General features: G+C 41.9%; 1 protein-coding gene across 1 annotated transcript in view; it reads left to right on the top strand.

The window, feature by feature from the left end:
- ABTB1 (ankyrin repeat and BTB domain containing 1) overlaps positions 1-18,882 on the top strand; it is a 191,987-nt gene that overhangs the window by 81,881 nt on the left and 91,224 nt on the right. The window contains exons 6-8 of the mRNA XM_069206257.1: positions 5,244-5,289; positions 7,591-7,707; positions 16,013-16,128. Of these exons, the coding sequence (XP_069062358.1) occupies positions 5,244-5,289; positions 7,591-7,707; positions 16,013-16,128 (279 nt within the window). The remainder of the gene's footprint in view (positions 1-5,243; positions 5,290-7,590; positions 7,708-16,012; positions 16,129-18,882) is intronic.

The following is an 18,882-nucleotide window of genomic DNA, read 5'->3' as shown; positions in this document are numbered from 1 at the left end:
CGTTATGTGTGGTTTGTGTTGGTAGTGCAGTTGTGTTTTGTGTGCTGGGTGGGATGTGTATCTGTGCCTGTGCTGTTACGGTGCTATATGTGTGTATTTGGCTGCTCTCTCTGTATGTGTATATCGATTTTGTCGCAAAGGATTGTGGGCTCTGTTGGGGTGTGTTATATGGTGCAGTGAGTAGGTGTGTCAGGTGTGGGATAGTCAAACCATCCAATGTGGTGATGTGTTCTGACAGTGGTGGGTTCTGAGCGCAGCGGTTCGCACTGCCAATGGTTTTCCGCCGCAAAAGAACCCCTGTGCTGATTTGTGGCTCGTAATCTGGTGGTTGGAATGGTGGCGGTGCTGGTGGTGGAACTGCCTCTTTCCCACCCTCCAATGTCCTGGTGGTGTCGGATTTGTGGCTGACTTTTGGCACTCTTCACGGTGTGAGTCGTAATGCGGTGGTCCGATTGCCACCAACATGGCGGTCTTTTGGTGGCAGTCTTTTGGCGGCCACCACTGCGGCGGTCTTCCGAAAAGACCGCCAAAGTCGTAATGAGGCCCTTTGTATCTTTTATCCTGAATTTTGGAAAAACTAGATGCACAGTGGCCCTAACTAGAAGGTTACTAAGATAGTATAAAACTAATTCAATCACTGCAGTAAGTACTGAATTGTCAGTGAACTACCAGTAGTTCTTCATAATGCAGTGACATTACCAGTGAGATGTAACTTTTTTTAGGTTCATAAAGGACCAGTCTAGCTGGCTCTGTTCAATAAACACTTATCAGTATGGTATACTTTTTAAAACAATCGGTACTTGAGGGAACATAAAGGTGATTCTATTTCAGATCAGATTTTAATTTTACATGGCTTCTGTTTAAAAGTAAACAAAAGCAGATTTCACTTCATGTAGCTTTTAGATAGACACATATATGATTGGAACAATTCAGTGTTTTTGACTATGACCGAAGATCAGTGTTTTACTGTTCATTATTTTCTAATGGTTCAGCACTTATTACTAGTAATGCAGATTCCTGTGATTGAAAACTAGGATAGACTAGTTGCATTTTTTTAGTTTTAATTCAAGAGTTTTGATCTATGAAACACAGTCCTGCAAAACAAATATCACTTCTTCACTGTAAATGTGAGCTCCACGTTTTATTACTTGCACATTTAAAAATGTTTTTGTCCTCTGGGTTTAAGGAGCTTGGTGCACTTCCACCTCCCTGGCCGCAGTGCAGTCCTTACACTAAGATGAATGCGCTATATAATGCTACAATTAATAGTAATGAAGGGTAATACATCTGTGGTATTTTCTCTTTGTGGTAGAATGGTGTTGGAAATCTAGCTGGTTAAGTTCTCTTCCATATTTAGTATGTTCTCCAAAAGCAGGCGATTGTTGTACCCCTCCTCTAAACCAGCCCCTTTGTGTTTTTCAGTTCTCTGCCTTACGGCATGGAATAGATGAAGCTTGTGAATGTGAAATATACCAGTGCTGGAAAAGGGTAGTGACAGGCATGTGACCTTTCTATATACAACGTAGGTTTGCCTTTTTTATTAATATATAGTATAAATGAAAAGAATAAAAAAAAAGTTTTACCACAGCTTACAAGATTGTGAAGTGCTAATTGACAATAATGTTCATAATGTATTTTCACGTAGATAAACATACTAATTAGAATAAGAAGTGACGTACTACTTTCCATAGTTCATGTTACTTTATTACTCATATATGCCCAGCACGCAGGTTTCTCCACTCTGTCCCTTAGGTAGTCACCTCGTTCTTAGCCCCTCTCTGCCTCACTTAAGAACACAAAACAACGTTTCGCTATACAAAATCCGAAATTGTCTTTGCCTGTGCTTTCTTTTTCTATGTCAGTGGACAGCATGATATGTATCATTGGAAAAGTGTAAACTCTTAATTTTGAAACCACAAACCCCATTGCAGCAGCTAAGAATCTGGGGGTCATGTCCAACTCTTCTCTGACTTTTGACACGCAGGTCAACAGAACTGCAAGCGCATGTTTCTGGTTGGTTAAGATCTTAAAAAAAGATTTTGCCTTTTATACCCCTAGAACACAGGGTGATGGTCGTCCTGGCACTTATTTTATTGAGACTGGACCTTTGTAACAAATTATACTTATCAATCCTCTTCAGCTTTTTCAGAATGCGGCTGCTCATCTGGTGCTTGGACTGCCAAAGTTTGCGTCCGTTAAGGAAGGCCTCAGGGAGCTGCATTGGCTGCCTGTTAGGGAACGTATTCTCTTTAAAGTTCTGTGCCTGACCCATAAAGCCCTTCACTCCTAGGGTTCAGGATATTTGCAAGGTGTTCCTAAGTGCTACTCGACAGGCTGTCCTTTAAGATCCCCAGACCTCAGGTTGGCACTGGTACCTCATTGTAAAAAAGCAAAATGGGATGATCAGGCCTTCTTGGTTGCTGTGGCTAAGCTCTGGAACTCTTGACCAGCCCGAATTAGAGGAATTAATTCACTCTTATTGTTTCGTAAGCAACTCAAAACATGGCTGTTTTCACAGTAATTTTTGGCTAATTGTGTCTGCGTCTCTTACATTTTTAGCACTTCGATACCTCTGGTCTGAAAGCACGTTAGAAGGATCAAAAAAACAAATACAAGTCCGACATTAACAGTTTTCTCACTTGACCTCCAAAAAAGTCCATGTTTCTAGAGATGCTGTGGAGTTGACGTCACCTCAGAATTATGTTCCTTCCACTTTCATTTAGTGAGGGTGGGCAGATGGGAGTCAACTATAACCACAAATTTACAGCAGGAAAGGGAAATTTAGAAAGGCAGTCAAAGTAGAAGGGCAGGGAGAAGGAAGAAGGGGACTAACTAAGGAAGGTAACTGAAGGAAAGGGTGGTAGTTTCCCCTTTCAAAGGGAGTACATCCCTCTCATCTCACCTTTTGATGAAACTGTCACTCTCTTTGCACTTCCGTAAAGGTAGGCTGCCTTAAGGGTTGCCACGAATCCACATTATATAAAGGCATGCCCACTTAGGATTGAAACCACGACTGCCTTGACTGTAGCTGCCCCAATACTTGGACACCATCAACGTGCCCCTGACTGAGTGTTCAACCTTGTCCTCTTGAGGCTTCTTTATGTGTGAGTTGGCTTTAGCAGAGCTGCTGTATAATTTTATGACCAGCACTGCAGTCATCTAGTTAAAAGCAATTATCAACTTAAGAAGATGAGTGTTTGCAGCACTCCCTTCCGCAAAGTACGTAATCGTAGGAGGTTGTAATAAGTGTGATGAAGAAGCTGTACTACTACCCTTTGGACAGTCTGGAGAACTCTTGGGTTCTGAGGAACCCGGTCTGGTTAACTCTGATGTAGGAGGTACCAGTTGATAACTGCTATTTTATCCACCCATGTGGTTACATGGTGTCAGCCAGGGTCACACATGGTATGATGTTCTTTGTTTACTGTGTTTATTCACTAAATGGGGAACCTTTCAGTTTCAGATACAATTTATCAGTGCGTGGAAAATCTGTTTTTTTACAGTTACCTAAGTATTTCTCTGCTAGACTCCACTGGTATTGTTTCTCTGCAGATTGAGAAGCAACTGTTCTGATTCTCATTGATTTTGTTTCCCTTAAAACATGGAGAGAGGCTGAAACTCTCATCATATGAGTGCTCATAGTTGATTGTAAATGCACATCATTTATTTTCCTAACTGCAGACATGAAAAATTCTGTTTTTTGCAATGCTGTAGAGCAACTCTTCTTTGGCATGGGCTGATATGAGCGAGAGGAGAGAAGATGTTTCGTTCAGGCCTGTTTTAAAAAAGGGAGTAATGCAATAAATTAGAGAGCGACTGAAGAGTGGAGATTCCACCTGAGGGCAACTTTCCCACCTGTGCTATGTATATGATATATGTTGGTGTCGGAGGTTGAGGCATTCAAGTTCATGTGCAATCTTCATGCCTTGAAGACTTTTTGCCTGCACAGTGTAGTACAAGAACTGGACCGAGACCCCGAACTAGAAAGAAGCAGTTTGAGATTGTGTGGGGAATTGGCTGTTAGAGCAAAGACTTATGGACAATTTTCACAATACAGAACACGGCTGAAAGTCTGACCACGTTGGGATGACAGCCAGACCACAAGTATACGTGGTGCAGAAATGGAAAGGAGGCAAGAGACTGCTTGTACAGTGGGAAAGAGCTCTGGCCACCCCTGCCAATAACTGTGTATGCTTAGGGGAGGATCAGAGTCAACTGATCTCCTGCTGACGGAAGGTCACAAAAAGAGTGCCAGAAAGGGTTCTTTGTGTGAAGCTGACCAGTTATACCTAGTTTGACATTGGTCTTGGCAAGTGTCTGAAAGGAAGCTTTCCAGTGAAATGTGAGGGCTTTGGTGTCCGCACCAAAGACTGAACTTGAAAGTAGGAAGGTGGGAGCACCACCATTGGCTTAGGCAGACTCTGAAAAAATGCAAGAAACGTCTTGGTATGGAGACACAAGTGAGAGACAACCTCACAAACTCCGAAGTTTAGAAGCTGTGAACTGAGCTTGCCTGCACAAAGGGATGGACTTCCATCCAGCCTCTTCGCCCTGAATAAGTTCGAGAAACAGCCGGGAGCTGTGAGTCATGCTGTGTTTTGAGAGTGTGAGGAATTCTGCAGTGGTCACTGAGTAATGCAGAGAAACGTTCACTGACTGTCCAGGCAGAATAGAGAAAAGGCTTGGAGTGGAACTGGAACTGGAACTGTAAATTTGAAACTCTGTATCTTTAAAGTGACAGATCCAGTGTTTATCATCATGCTCTTATTTTAATCCTAAAATATTTTTTTATGTTAGTAAATTGGTTTGGGAGCTTTACTAAGTGAATTCTTGATTAACATTTTGTTTGGATACTGCTGATCCTTGATGCACATTCTCTGATGTTGCCTTTCATTTTGCACTTCAAGTGGGAGACAGGCCTGCCTTAGAAAAGCAGTATTTGCTCGACTATGAGACACTTTTGCACAGGCCCAACTCACATTTTTTATTTTTTTATTTATGCTTTTGTTTTGCTTGTTTAAATAAATAACCAATTAGACAAATACCTCATAAGAGGAAAAAAACATACATTGAAATATATATTTGTTACTAAACTTTTGCTGCAGTGTAGGCTGTTGGCTTATGGGCTCATTAGAGTCTTGAACAAGAAGGCTATTTCTGGATATATTAACACTCCAAATATGACTGCGTATTGTAGAAATTGTCTTACTGGTTCTGAATTACTTTTTTGTTGTTTATTGCAGATTAACCCTGCTGCCTTTGGCTCACTTTTGCAGTATTTGTACACAGGTAAGCATATACTCTACTTTTATCTCCATGTGTTTGATATGAGGATGGGTTTGAGGAAATAAAAAATGATTGGAGAAATAATATTGCACATTACATTTGATGCAGGGTGGAAGGGGTACGAGGGCTAGGGAAAGCCCTGGAAGTGCCGGAGGATGGGGACCCAGGGCAGGTATGATGACTGAAAAAATGAGATAGAAAATAGGGAATGGCATCAAAGGGATATAAGAAGCAATAAGGTAAAGTGACCAGAGGAGGCCAGGCAGACGAATAGAAAAGGGCAAATGCTTTTAAAGCAGTATTGTTAAAAAGGACTAAAGTTAATTCCAGAGAGAGTGAGGAATTAGAGTTTCTATATAATAGACAAAAAATATGTTGTAAGGAGAACAAATGAAAGGTTGTGAGAGCTGAGTCAAGTTACTAGTCGGTCACTCTTAAGAAGTCAGAACCTGGCAGAGAGTCATCTTTTACACATGTTGTAGGGGTCATGTTTTACGTTCATTGTTTACATTGATACACATGATAAATATTGTACAAATGTGAAGTTGGAGGTATAGTGGGATACCCCCCTGGGAGGTAAATAGGAAGCTTAGGAGAATATAAAGTAAGGGCAGACATGAACCAGTCTTCCACAAACTAAGTTTAAGAAAGTTAAAATAGGTATAGAGGATTTTCTTCAGTTTGTCTTTAGTATTTCTTTAGTAGTAGTTTTAATAATGACAGTAGGAGGAACTTGTTTGAGCCCCCACAAACTTATACATTTAACGACTACTTTCAGCATAGACTGTACACACTCTTAAATGTTTCAAGCATTTTCCCCAGGCCAGTTATTTACTAAAGTTAAATTATAATGCAAATAGTTTAATGGGCGATCCATAGACTCTAGATACTTAGAGGGTAGCAAAACATTATTTTTTTAAATAAATAATTAAGGGCCTTATTTAGAGTTTAACAGATGGGTCACAAATGCCTAATTACAAGTGCATTTAACCTTTGGCACTTGTAATAAAGTGGGCTGGACATCTATCACATTTGTGACAGAGTAATCCGTCTTCCAAACTCTAATTAAGGCCCTAAACTCCCACCAGAGATCCTACTAGAGCTGTTTGTTGTAGTTATTTTTAAGCACCATTGATATTCTAAAAGCACTTTGACAGTGCCTCCATGCTGGCTTTACAATGTGCCTTAAACTTTATAACCGTGGAATTACTCAACTTAGAACTTGGCCTTTGTTTTTTTTTTTTATAGAGACAACATTAGATGAAGGAACTCCAACAACCACAGTCACATTGTAATTGCCTGTTATACCTCATGTATGCATGGAAAGAACACATGCATGAACAGCCATGGTGAGGCCATAGGTTGGGTGAAGGATTAAGGAATGCAGTATTTTTGGGAGGAAAAAAAAGACAATCATTGTACCCACCAGCCCCACCTATTGTTTATTATTTAAGCCTTGTATACGGTATTAAAAGTAGTTAGAGAAGGTTTAATTTTAGGGCATTGTTGGAAGTCATTGTAAATGTGTATAGATGAGCTACTTATTTTGCTCTAGATAATGATATTTTTGGTAAATGTTGAGTTACATTAAGGTGCAGAATACCAATCCTTAATTTGTGATTCAGAAGCTAAGTACATTTATTTTGGTAGAGTTGAACAGTAGGCCTGGCCAGCGTTCTGAGCAGTTACCTGTGAATAAATATGGGTTTGCACTGAGGATTTTGGGCAACTTTTGAGTATTCATAGGTTAGTTAGGGCTCCAAATACTTTCCTAAATTCGCTGCAGAAGTTAGTAAATAGCCTGGACTTGGTTTTGTTTATCAAGCTGCAAAGGTGGCACAAAGGACAGATATACTCGCATTGATAGAGCAGTGCAGTTCAGACATCTTTCTTTTAATTCTTATGCCGTAAGGTCAAAGGCTGAACTTCAAAAACTATATCAACTATATTGAACTAAAAAATCCGAACATTCAGGTACTTTTGTGTTTGTCTGAACTTTTTGACTCATAGTGATTGAATAGAAGTGTACTATATCTTGGTGGGGCTTGAAATGTGTTCGAAAATCTAAAACCAAAGACACAACCAATGTGACCATTGTATCCAAACATCAATGGTCATTAAATCTAACAGTAGTAATGAGAAAGCAAGCTAATACATGGACAGCAGAAGCCTTGAAAGGATGGTACCTGCCTCTATGACTTAGTATTTTTGCTTTCTGATAAAATATTTGTGCTGAACGTACTATGCAAGTGTGATGAAAGTGGTCGTGTGGCATAAGATTTCATCTTACCTCCTCTTCCGCAGGTCGTTTAGATATTGATGTTGAGTATGTAGAAGACTGTAAGCGGCTGGCCAAGCAATGCAGACTCCAAGATCTCATTGATGACTTGGAAGACAAGTGTAAAAAAGTATATGAATTTGGTAAGATTTTAATTTTATTTTGCTGTTAATCCTTTGGTAATATAAGAACCATCAGCCTGATTCAGAGTTGGGTGTAATTGGGAATCTTCCAATCTGTGAAGAAAGTGCTAAATCCGTAGAAAAATCAGCTAGGCATGTGCCCCCTTAGTAGCAAAAGCATAGTAGAGAAAGTGTCTCTGGCGCATGCTTCAATGAATTAAGCATTGCATCCACAAATTTAAGCTTTTTTTTTTTTATACCCCACTCTAAATCAGGTCCGAGTTCAACTTCATTTATGTTGAGCTAGATTTGAAAATGCACCTCAAGTTTCTGAATAATTAGCACTTTTAGTGCTTCAAGGTGATTTTTTTTCTATCACTGATTTTAGGCAAGCTGTTAGAGGTGTCTTTTAGTAAGTCGTGATGTTATTGACTCTCTGTTTTAGGCAAGAGATGGAAACTAGGTATTTGTCCGGTGAAATCATAGCATTAAACATTTTGCATTTCAACGACGAGTACAGTTTTGCTTCAAGCACTGAGATATAAGAAACAGAACAGTTAAAAATGACAGCTGTACATATACAAATATCTTATTAAACCTTAAGCACAGATCAAACTGCATGTGGTTCATGAAATGATTGAAAGCTGAACTTTTCATACTCACTTTCAGCTGAATTTCCTGTTAATAAGGAACCTCTATCAAAGGACATATGCAATTTCAAATTACCCAGTTGAAATCTAACTGTCCCCTTCCATGCTTTTATTTAGCTTGCAGTTATTTTAAATAACACTAGGTGACACGCAGGGCTCTACAAAAGTACAAAATAAATAAGGTCATAAATAGAGCAAACTAAATAAATGGAAATGCTTATGTCCCTGCACATTTATCTTTCTATCTTAGTCAGAGGTGTGTTTTGCTTTTGTAATCAGAGTTTTAAGAGCAATGATTTTGTTTTGATATGTGCACAGCATGTTATTTAATGTTAATTGTGAAAATAAGAATCTACACTTAGACGTTCACATTTAGTGTATGCACAACTTCATAATGGCTTCCTTTGTGTAAATCAGAAAGACACATTCAATTGACCTGTTTGTTAATTATTGTTTGTAGAACCAAATTATAGTATCTGTGAAGTAATTCAAAGATGAGTAATTGGATTCTTCAAATACCAATTCCAACATGATTTAAACATTGATCTTATATAGAAATATAGAACAGAAAAGAGAATTGGAAAACGTTTATACAGGGGAAACCGTCACCTCATAGGCATCTTGGCTCCAGGGGCGGCTGGTAATTTTAGGAGGGAGGGGGGTGGGCGGGAAGCACACTCACACTTACTCTTTCATTCACACACGCACGCACATCCATTCACAACACTCATCAACATTCAAACATACACGCACGCACCAAACATTCATTTAAAAAACACAAACACACACACACTTACCTTCAGCTCGGAAGTCCAAGGAGGGTTGGGACAGCTGCCTTCCCTCACTGGCTGAACCTAGGTCAGCCAATGAGGAAAGGCAGCAGTCCCAACTTTGTCACAGAGTGGGATGGGGTCAGTGAGACTTCTGACCCCTCCCCACTCTGTGACGAGGTGTCACTGATTGACACTCGGCCTGGGCACTTCAGGGCTTAAACCTGAAGCGCCCAGGTTGGAGTCAATCGGTGACGCTTCCCCTCGTCACCAAGAGGAAGGGCCTCGCGGCACCTTTGCTGATCCGAGGAGGTCACGCCCATAGGAGCTGTGACCTCTTCAGCCCAGCAAAGTTCAGCTCAGGCAGCCAGGAGTTTGCGCAAATCGCGCATGTCTCGCTCCTGGCTGCCTGATCTGAACATGAAGAGAGTCTGTCAGGCTGACGTTTGTTCAGCCTGACAGACACTCTTCATGAGGGGCAAAAGGTGGGGGGGCGTGCCCCCCCCTCCCTAAAGGACGGGCTGTGGCTGCATGGCGCTAACAACCAGTGGAAGCGGTAACAGAGGCTGCACAGAAAAGACTACCTTTCCTATGAAAATAAGTGCATTTTTATGGTCTTTTTGGGTATATGATACAAATATACGACATGGGAAGGTGCTCCCTAAGATTAAATGATTCAAAACCTCCAGTAGGTGCAATATTTTAATATTTTTAAATGTCTTATGCTTCTTTTTTTGTCTTGGATCTACTGTGAAGGTGGTGTCCGGTGGGATGGCCTTGGACACGGACTCTGGTGTCCATTATAAGAAGGAGACTTTGCCTACGTTTACCTTTGAGGAGGGACAACTAGTTTTGATAAGAGGCTTAAAACCCTTCCAGAACGAGCCTTGATGAAGTTCAAATGAATGAAACGCGTTGGCTGTTTTTTGCTTTGACGAAATAAAAGAAATTAAAATATTGTTCCTATTGGAGGTTTTGAATCATTGAATCTTAGGGTGCACCTTTCTATGTTGTATATTTGGATTCACTTTCTATGGATTGTAGTTGTGCCATACAATGGCTGGTGCCAGGAAGTGGGTGCACCATTGCATATATAAAATTAACTTTATAAAGAACTTTATGGAACTATAATAGGAGGTGCGGTTAAGAGTGTCTGCCATTGTACAAGTAGTTATTCTGGGCACTGTGTTTTTTTAAATCCCAGACAGCATTCTGTTTCACAGTAAAAGTCCTAAGTAGGATACAGCTATGCCTTACATTTATTTCTGTCTTTTTAATCCTGTGTCCCACAAATAGTAATTGTGAGGAATTGAAATACACCGGTCCCGTTAACAAATAAATATAGATGATAGTGTTTATCACAAAGAAGATAAGTTACTGGAGCAGTAGCAGCTAGAGAAAAACTATACAATCACTTTACAAAAGCTGCTTGGGTCTGCACTGTCTCTCCTTATCACCATGGCTCGACCTAATAGAGATGCCCCCAGTGATCCAGTCTACGAAGCCCATGATCTCTGTCTAGCATTTATGATTACTCTGTTACCCAAGTCTCACTTTAAACCTGGAGGGAGCGATTCCCACTGTCTCTAGCACTCTGAAAATCAGTTAAATAAATGAACCTGAGCTGTTAATCAATAGAGTCCTTGCCACCTGGATTAGCTTCAACATTTGACCATCAAGTCGAAAAGAAGTTTATTTTGACAAATTAGTCCATAAAAACACTTAAACACACTCTAACAAACACTAAGAGCACCACAAGGTAGTTTAAACAATTTCCTAATATTATCGGATCATTTCATCGTAATTGTAACATCATTCATAAATCGACCGAAATCTGTAGTCACATCCAGTTTGTACATACAGACTAACAGGTCAGTTGCCAATATCCATGCCCAAGAACCATATTCAAAAACAGGTTTTAGAAACCTTTTACGAATATCAACACGTAAAAAATAAATCCATTAAAATGTGTTATTGTCAATTTGTATTTTTCGATAAATACTGTCCTCGAGTGAACAGAGTTGCATCTTAATCTAAATTTTAAGCTGCAGTTACTTAGGGCCAGATGTAGCAAAATCCGATTTTGCGACTTGCAAATTGCGAGTCTGTGCGACTCGCAATTTGCAAGTCGCAAAATCGGATGCAGAATGGTGTCTCAGACACCTTCTGTGACTCGCTATGGGGTCGCAAAGACCCACCTCATCAATATTCATGAGGTGGGTTGCATTTTGCGACCCCATAGCGAGTCCCTGCACTCACAGGGATGGTGGCCTGCTGTAGTCAGCCGACCTCCATGTCTGTGACTGCTTTTTAAATAAAGCAGTTTTTTTTTCTTTTTGCAGCCCGTTTTCCTTAAAGGAAAACGAGTTGAAAAATGAAAAAAATACTGAAACCATTTGGTTTCGTTTTTTTCAGAGTAGGCAGTGGTCCATAGGACTGCTGCTCTGAAAAAATATTTTTTTCGACATTCACAAAGGGGAAGGAGTCCCATTTTGCGAATGAGTTACCACCAGTGTGACACTGGTGGTAATTGCAAGTTGCTTTGCGACCGCATTCGCGGTCACAAAGCAACTCTGAATTGCGATGTGAGTCGCAAATAGGAAGGGAACAGCCCTTCCTATTTGCGAGTCGCATTCCCAAATTGCGAGTCGGTACCAACTCACAATTTGGGCATGAGCATCGCGTGAGGCCGTTTGCATGGCGCAGTTTGCGCCATGCAAACGGCTTGCTACATCTGGCCCTTAATGTGTAATTAATTTGGGAATGTATCTAGTGTTAACTTCATTGGCTGGTTCTTCCATAAGTATTCCATGGCCAGATTCTTTGATATTATAGCAGTAGAATCTTTAAACCTTTTTTTTTTTTTAAATGGGAAACAGACCCCACAATTTTTTATTACCAATCCTTTGTCTCAAACACGTTAGAGGGAGAATCCAGCAGAAGACCATGACTGTATGCTGATTGCTTTGCTACAACTATTTGCTTAGATGTCTGAACCCCAGATCTACATGGGGAATGTATCTTCCTAAACTACAGGCTTCGTTACCCAGGTATAAGGGATTCTCCCGGGGAGAATCCTGAAGAGCAGATTAAGCTTATTAGGCTGTGCTTAATAATAGTGTAGGGAGAAGACATATATATCACGCTATTCTTAGTGACAGAATGGTAGGACTAGTTGTGTTTCACTCTCCTTGTCACCTGCTTGCTTTTATTGTGTTTCATCATCCTAGTTATTGCAATACATGCGTTTTTATCTAAGATGCAGTTAATTCAATACAATTCTTATTGAACTGTATTCTGCTTCTGTCTTTGCCTGTGTGAGACCTTGGTAACCGGGAGAAAAGGATGAGATCTGATTGACCACGATTTCCCTGAGGAGTCTTTCTTGTTGTGTGCCCGGTTGCCACAGTCATCAGAGATGAGGTGCTGCTAGTTAGCCAGAAACTCCGGATTAGGCCGACAGGCGTCATATGGTGTGGAATTGTATTTAGTACCCACAATCTATGCGATTCTGCCCCCCAAATCCAGTAGCCTAATTAGCATAATGAGAACCTACGCGACAGGCCCACGGTCCTGCTAAAAGTTATATGTGTGTACATATTCCTGATACCGTTTTGATCTGGGGTGCATCCTATAACTATGTGGTATTGCATTATATTAATTACCAGGGTAGGCCTAGTTCTGACAACGTATCGCACCACTTAAGAGTGGTGGGGGGAATGGGAGTGGGGGTAATGTAGGATTTCTCCCAGATGTGCATGCTACTGATGTCATTTTAACATGGTTCGGCCTAGTACTGCTAGTAATATTGGCAAGAGTGATTTGTGCCCAGAGGTTCATGAGCTTTATGTTTGTGTGTATTGAATACAACTTTATCTACCACACGTGTGAAGTCTCTCTTGTGATGCTCAGTGTCTGAATTGCGTGTGAGTGCTGTGCCAGTGCTTTACAGATTGCCTCTGTAGTAAGCCTGACTGCTCAGTGCCAAGCTACACAAGGGTGAGCACCGGTTATACAGTGAGTGTAATCACCCAACCCTAACAGGAGTGGTAGGTTCTGTCTGGCTGAGTCCCCACCACAACCAACCAGAACGTGCCGCCTCCAGCACTGTTGCACTCTTGACTACAACATTTTAGTTTACAGGCTAGATAGATAAGGCTGTTGTGATGTAGACATCTGTGTGCTATCTAAAAAGCTTTGAAAAAAGAAATGGCTTTGAGACGCTGCTGCAGCTTTTTGTGAATGAGGCAGACGAGGGTACATCTTTTCAATCTAATAGTAGTGTATGGTTCTGCTTTTGGGATCTTTTATTGGTGTGTGTTAATAGATATGGATAATTACCTCTTTATGGGATTCATCTTTTAATTAATGAAGACTGACTAGCCTTGTCATATCTAGGCTCTCGAACACTCTACAAGAGAAAATGTTGTTTTAATTAACATGTTTTATCTAAATGAACATATTCCTTTCTCTTGTTAAGATTAGCCAGGTAAAGTGGCAATGAAGAAGCAATGTCCCCTAACCTCTCCTAACATTTATTCGACCAGAAAAGACCCAGAAAAAAATACAGAATGTGGACATATAGGCAATAGAGCCTTAAATTGGTGACTGACTAGTTCATTTTCCTATAAAGGGTACCTGAACAAAGGATGCTGGCCTTTCCTTGGAACACTCGACATATTTAACATATTTCCATTTAACCCCTCGTTTGTATTCCACAGACACTATGCTGTCATTGGTTTTAAAATGTCCTATGTGTGCACAAAGATATTGAAAATGTCCCTCACTGAAGGTTAATCATGTGCCTCCTTTATCACTGCACTGAATAATTGCCTGAAATTTCCCAAAAATGCCCAGGACATTCAGAGCCTGTGCACTAGAATTTCAACTCGTAGAAAAAGGCCTGTTGAGCTGCTGCTTCCATCTTAGAATTTCAGATACCACTTCGAGACATTGTCAGTAGCAATCCAGAAAAGATGCAGAGAACTATAATATTGTCACTCCTTCCATTCTTGATGAACTTCAACAAGAACCCCACACCCTGTCCTTTGGGAACCCCTCCCTCCAGAAGAGGGAAAGTATCTCTGGGCTGTTAATGAGAAATCCATATGCTTTAACTGGCTAGAGGTGGCTAATCTCTATCCTGCATTGAATTTACTGGCAGGAAGCAAGAGCTGAGCATGGAAAAGTTTTGTTCAAAATAAACCCTCGCTCAGTCAATAACTTTTCTGTTTTGGCAAGCCATACAGAACTAAAAGAATGCCTGTAAATAGCAGTGCAAAGTAATATTGATTGCACCCATACTTCCTCATGCAGTGACTTTTGGTTGCTAGGTGACACCAGCAGAACACAACGGTGAAAGAAAGCGGAGGTATTTTGCGAGGCAGAATCTGCCTTTCAGGGAAGCATGTTTATTTCTTGAGCCCACCAGATAGTTAGATGGTTTGGCAACAATGTGCATGCAGGCTGTTCCTCTCAGAAGAAAGGATGAAGACAACCTGGAGGGGAGTCACCATGTTGTGCAGACTGCCCCATAGGGATCATTCAGCTCACACTCATTGTCTATCTTTGCATGGTGGAGAGAGGGAGCTGAAGGACCCCAGTTATGGGTTACTATACAGATTTTTACAGACAGACCTGATAGCCACTCTCCTCTACAGAGAAACAGGCAATCTTATCTCCGGGGCCAATGCCTTTTTACCTATCACCAATCATCATCAGCAACACCTTGGCTTGGAAGGAAAGCCATTAGCCACCTTTCACATGACTGATGTACCTCATGGCTAAGGTGCAGTGCTGAATTTGTGCCAGTATTTGCCGGTGCTTGGCACCTGCACTTATTTCTAAACACCGGCACTTACTTATGACAATCCATCACATGGCGGTACTGGGTGTATTTTGTGTGCAGAGCTTGTTAACAAAGTGTTCAATATCCCTTGAAAAATATAATTAATAAAACTGCTGGTCCAGGCCATCCTTACTTATTGAGGAGACCTGGAATAGTGCAAAATGTGTCACTTCTAGTGTGTTATGGCTAGCATTTGGCAGAACTGTGAGTAATGCCAGCCACAGTGACCTCCTGATAAATACCTCTGGCCCTGGCTATTTTATTTTTACAAATTAAGAACTGGTCAGCAGAGTCTCGTATTCTGGTTAAAGACATTATTTAGTCATGGAGCACATCCAGCGGACTTGTGGTTTGTCAGAAAAAAGTCATGTGGGGGAAAGATCGCCCAACCTCCATATCTGTGCGAATAATGTTTGCCCTAAAGGCCTACAACAAAATCTTCGGAATGTGACAACCAATAAGATGCCTGATTTGGGTTTCTTATGCTGTGGACAAGATGTCCTTTTTGACATCTCATCTTGCCAATACGATGCACTATAAAATATTTGATTGGGGTGCATAATTATCTTTTTTGTTTTCCCAATTTGACTTTGTAAACTTGGCGTCTCACTTTGCATGTGGTAGTAGCAACATTTTGGACATCTGTTTTCCTGCTATAGTATTCTGGTGCTGATCGGACCATGGAAAGGAAGCATGAAGGGAATGCCTCCAAGTCTTTTTGTAAGGCACCATCGACAGTCTGTGTTGCTTCCTGTCGTTCTGATTTGTCCTCCCCTTCCAGCTGCCTTTCCATGATCTTCTTTGTGCCCTCAATGTTGAGCATGTGACACTGGTGGGTGGGTGAGGCTCATACTGGCAGACTGCAAGAGATGCTGCTTGCATGTGCACAGTATGGAAGGTAGGCGTCTACCCCTGCTAATACAAAATAACACCCATGTAAAATGTTGTAGCCATTCTTTTAGTAGTTGTAATGTTATTTGTCGATGACGTTCGAATTTGAGTTAACCGGGGACTTTCAGAGTGTGTTAGCTTACATATTTTTAATGCTTTCTTTCTAGTGTCTTCCAAGCCCGGGACATGTGTGAAGGTACTGACAGTTGAGCCTCTGGATAATGGTAGGCTGCAGGAAGACCTGGCTATCCTAGCAGACTGCGCACTGCCAGCTGAACTAAGGGTAGGGGTTTTGCCTTCCCTCTTTCTGCTGGTCTTTGTCATCACACTAATAACAATCGGGAAGGATTCACTGTCCAAATCTGGTGTGTTTTATATAAAAGTAAAATATTATCTGATTTCCCCACCCTTATTCCTTGACGTCCTTCACATCTTGTTTTTCATTAAACATCTGTTGGTGTAACTGTTACTTTATCACATTCTTAGTTTTTTTTTCCTGTGCTCATGACTTGAGACACTTGTTTTAAGTCCCCACCTGTACAAGGCTGCATGCGAAATTTGTGTTTTTCAAATCCTCATTTGATGAAATGGCCCCCTCCTACTATAGGCCTTGGCCAGGTTAACACTAAAAATAGAGTACCTTGAGGCTGCTGTAGATCGCAGAGTCTTGGTTTAGACACTAGCAAGGGTGACTGACAAAAGCTTTAGAATAAAATCAATTGGCAGTTTGGATGCCACCCACTAGATAGCAGAAGTATGCTAAGCAGTTGAATCTAGTTCAGATACAACTGGCAAAATTAGTGTTAAAAGATAGTAACTTTTCTCTTGTATCTAATTTATTTGTTCTTAATTTATCAATCAGTCACAGGGATTTGTAGAGCGCAAATGTGTCTCCAGGCGCTGGAGGAGTCTGCGTGCCTTGGTCGGCTGGTGATGGAGGTCAAAGAGCCGGGTCTTGAGCTGTCTTCTGAAGTCTTCCAGGGAGGAAGGGGAGGTGCACAGGTGGAGAGGGAGGTTGTTCCAGGACTTGGCGGCGAGGTTAGTAGAAGGCGTGGCCTCCGAGTAGTTCCCGATGAATGTGGGGATGTAGGCCAGGACCAGGTTGGCTGAGCGGAGTTCTCTGGTGGGTCAGTGGAATGTGATGCGTTTGTTGATATAGGCAGGTCTGGCGTCGTAGAGGGCCTTGTAGGTGTGTGTGAGGAGCTTGAAGTGGCATCTTTGCTGGATGGTAAGCCAGTGTTCTGGAAGTTCATTTGTGTGGCGGAGGCGTTCTCAGTGATGGATCAGATGAGTTGGGTGTCATTGGCGTAGGAGATGATGTTAAAGCCATGGGTGCATGCGATGTCAGCCAGTGAAGTCATGTAGGTGTTGAAGAGGTTGGGGCTGAGGGGAGCCCTGGGGAACGCCGCAGATGATGTCTTTGGGTGCAGAGACGAAGGGTGGGAGGAGGATCCTCTGCGTTCAGCCGGAGAGGAGGAGACGATCCCGTTGAGTGCGTTGTCTTTGATGCCAAGGCTGTGGTGGGAGACAGTGTTGAAGGCCACCAATAGGTTGAGGAAGATGAGGGCCGCTGTTCCTCCTAGGTCGAAGAGGTGTCTGATGTCATTGGTTGCTGCGATCAGTGTGGTCTCTGTACTGTGGTTGGGGTGGAAGCCAAATTGGGAAGGGTTGAGCAAGCTGTTGCCTTCGAGAAAGTCAATGACCTGGCAGTTGATGGCCTTTTCCAGGACTTTGGCGAGGAAAGGGAGGAGTGATATAAGACAGTAGTTTTTGAGCTTGTTAGGGTCAGCTGAGGGCTTCATCAACAGCGACCACCATTAAATAGGTCCTGAGAAGGGAGGAGCGGGCAGGGGTGCTGAGGGTGGTAGAAAAAAAAATGGGGACCCGCTGGGGGCCTGAGACGCAGGAGGGCGAGTGAGCCTGAAAGCAGCAAAAGGCCAGCAAGGCCTTAGGAAGCAGCAGAAGAGCCAAAGGCCAGCGAGGCCTTAGGAAGCAGCAGAAGAGCCAAAGGCCAGCGAGGCCAGGCAGTAGAATGCGCTGCACTGCAGGCGCTGTAAAGCGCTTTGCAGCGCAAGTGCAGGGGGGAGCAGAGGATCTGTTTGAACTGGAAATGATGAAATGCCCCACCAACATGCAAACACAGGAACTGCAGGTGTCACACAGATGGCAGCAGCAAGCACTTAACTCACTGAGCCAACTCGTTAGCATAGGGAGAGCTTCCCAACACTGAATAAATCAAACCTGGTGCTAGCCAATGTAATTTTGTCTGTAAACTGACTGAAATTCTCTTTGGTTTCATACAGAGGGATTCAGTTTACAAATAACTAGATCTTAGTTTGGAGAGCCCCATCTCTTCAGGAGAATAGAATATTTAACAAAGATCTCAGATCTCTTCCTAGGGGTTATAAACAGTATGTCTGCAGGTATTGTGATTAACCTAACCCTTGTAAAGATGCATTTGCAGTTACTGCTGCTCCTGGGAGATTATTGTGATGAGCTGTGAAACGGCCAGCCCAATTCCTTCCTGATCTACCAGTCTTAGTTGCATCCTTGAGATAGTGGCAGATGCTCCTAGCCAACTGGTAGGATGTCTATTTCTCCTGCCACTTCCTCAGATCTTGGTCATAACATATTCACGTGAGACTCCATGAGGCATTCAAGATAATACCGCTGAATAAATGCTTTGTGGGACTCTTGTAATCTGCAGATTAGCAGAAAACTGTTTTAAGAGGGCTTCCAGTGGTTAGGACAAATGTTTTTATAATTCCACTGCCTTTCTTGTACACCAGAAAGCCCAGTGTACCAATTGCTGCCACTCTGACAGCTAACAATTAGTCTGTCAAAGTGGGACATGACCAGGCTGGTATCAAACATCATAGAGGTTGTTAGCCTATGGACATATTTGCAGCACATCCGAACTTTTCCTCAGCTTTTCTATGTGTTCTCAGTGATTCCTAAGGAGGACCTGATGACGGACTAATTGTGGAAATTCCCATATGCCATTGATCCTTCAAAAGATTAAAGACCTTATTTAGAC

This window comes from Pleurodeles waltl, chromosome 9 (genome assembly GCF_031143425.1).
Source record: "Pleurodeles waltl isolate 20211129_DDA chromosome 9, aPleWal1.hap1.20221129, whole genome shotgun sequence".
Taxonomy (NCBI): domain Eukaryota; kingdom Metazoa; phylum Chordata; class Amphibia; order Caudata; family Salamandridae; genus Pleurodeles; species Pleurodeles waltl.
This window is presented reverse-complemented; position numbering and strand designations above follow the sequence as displayed.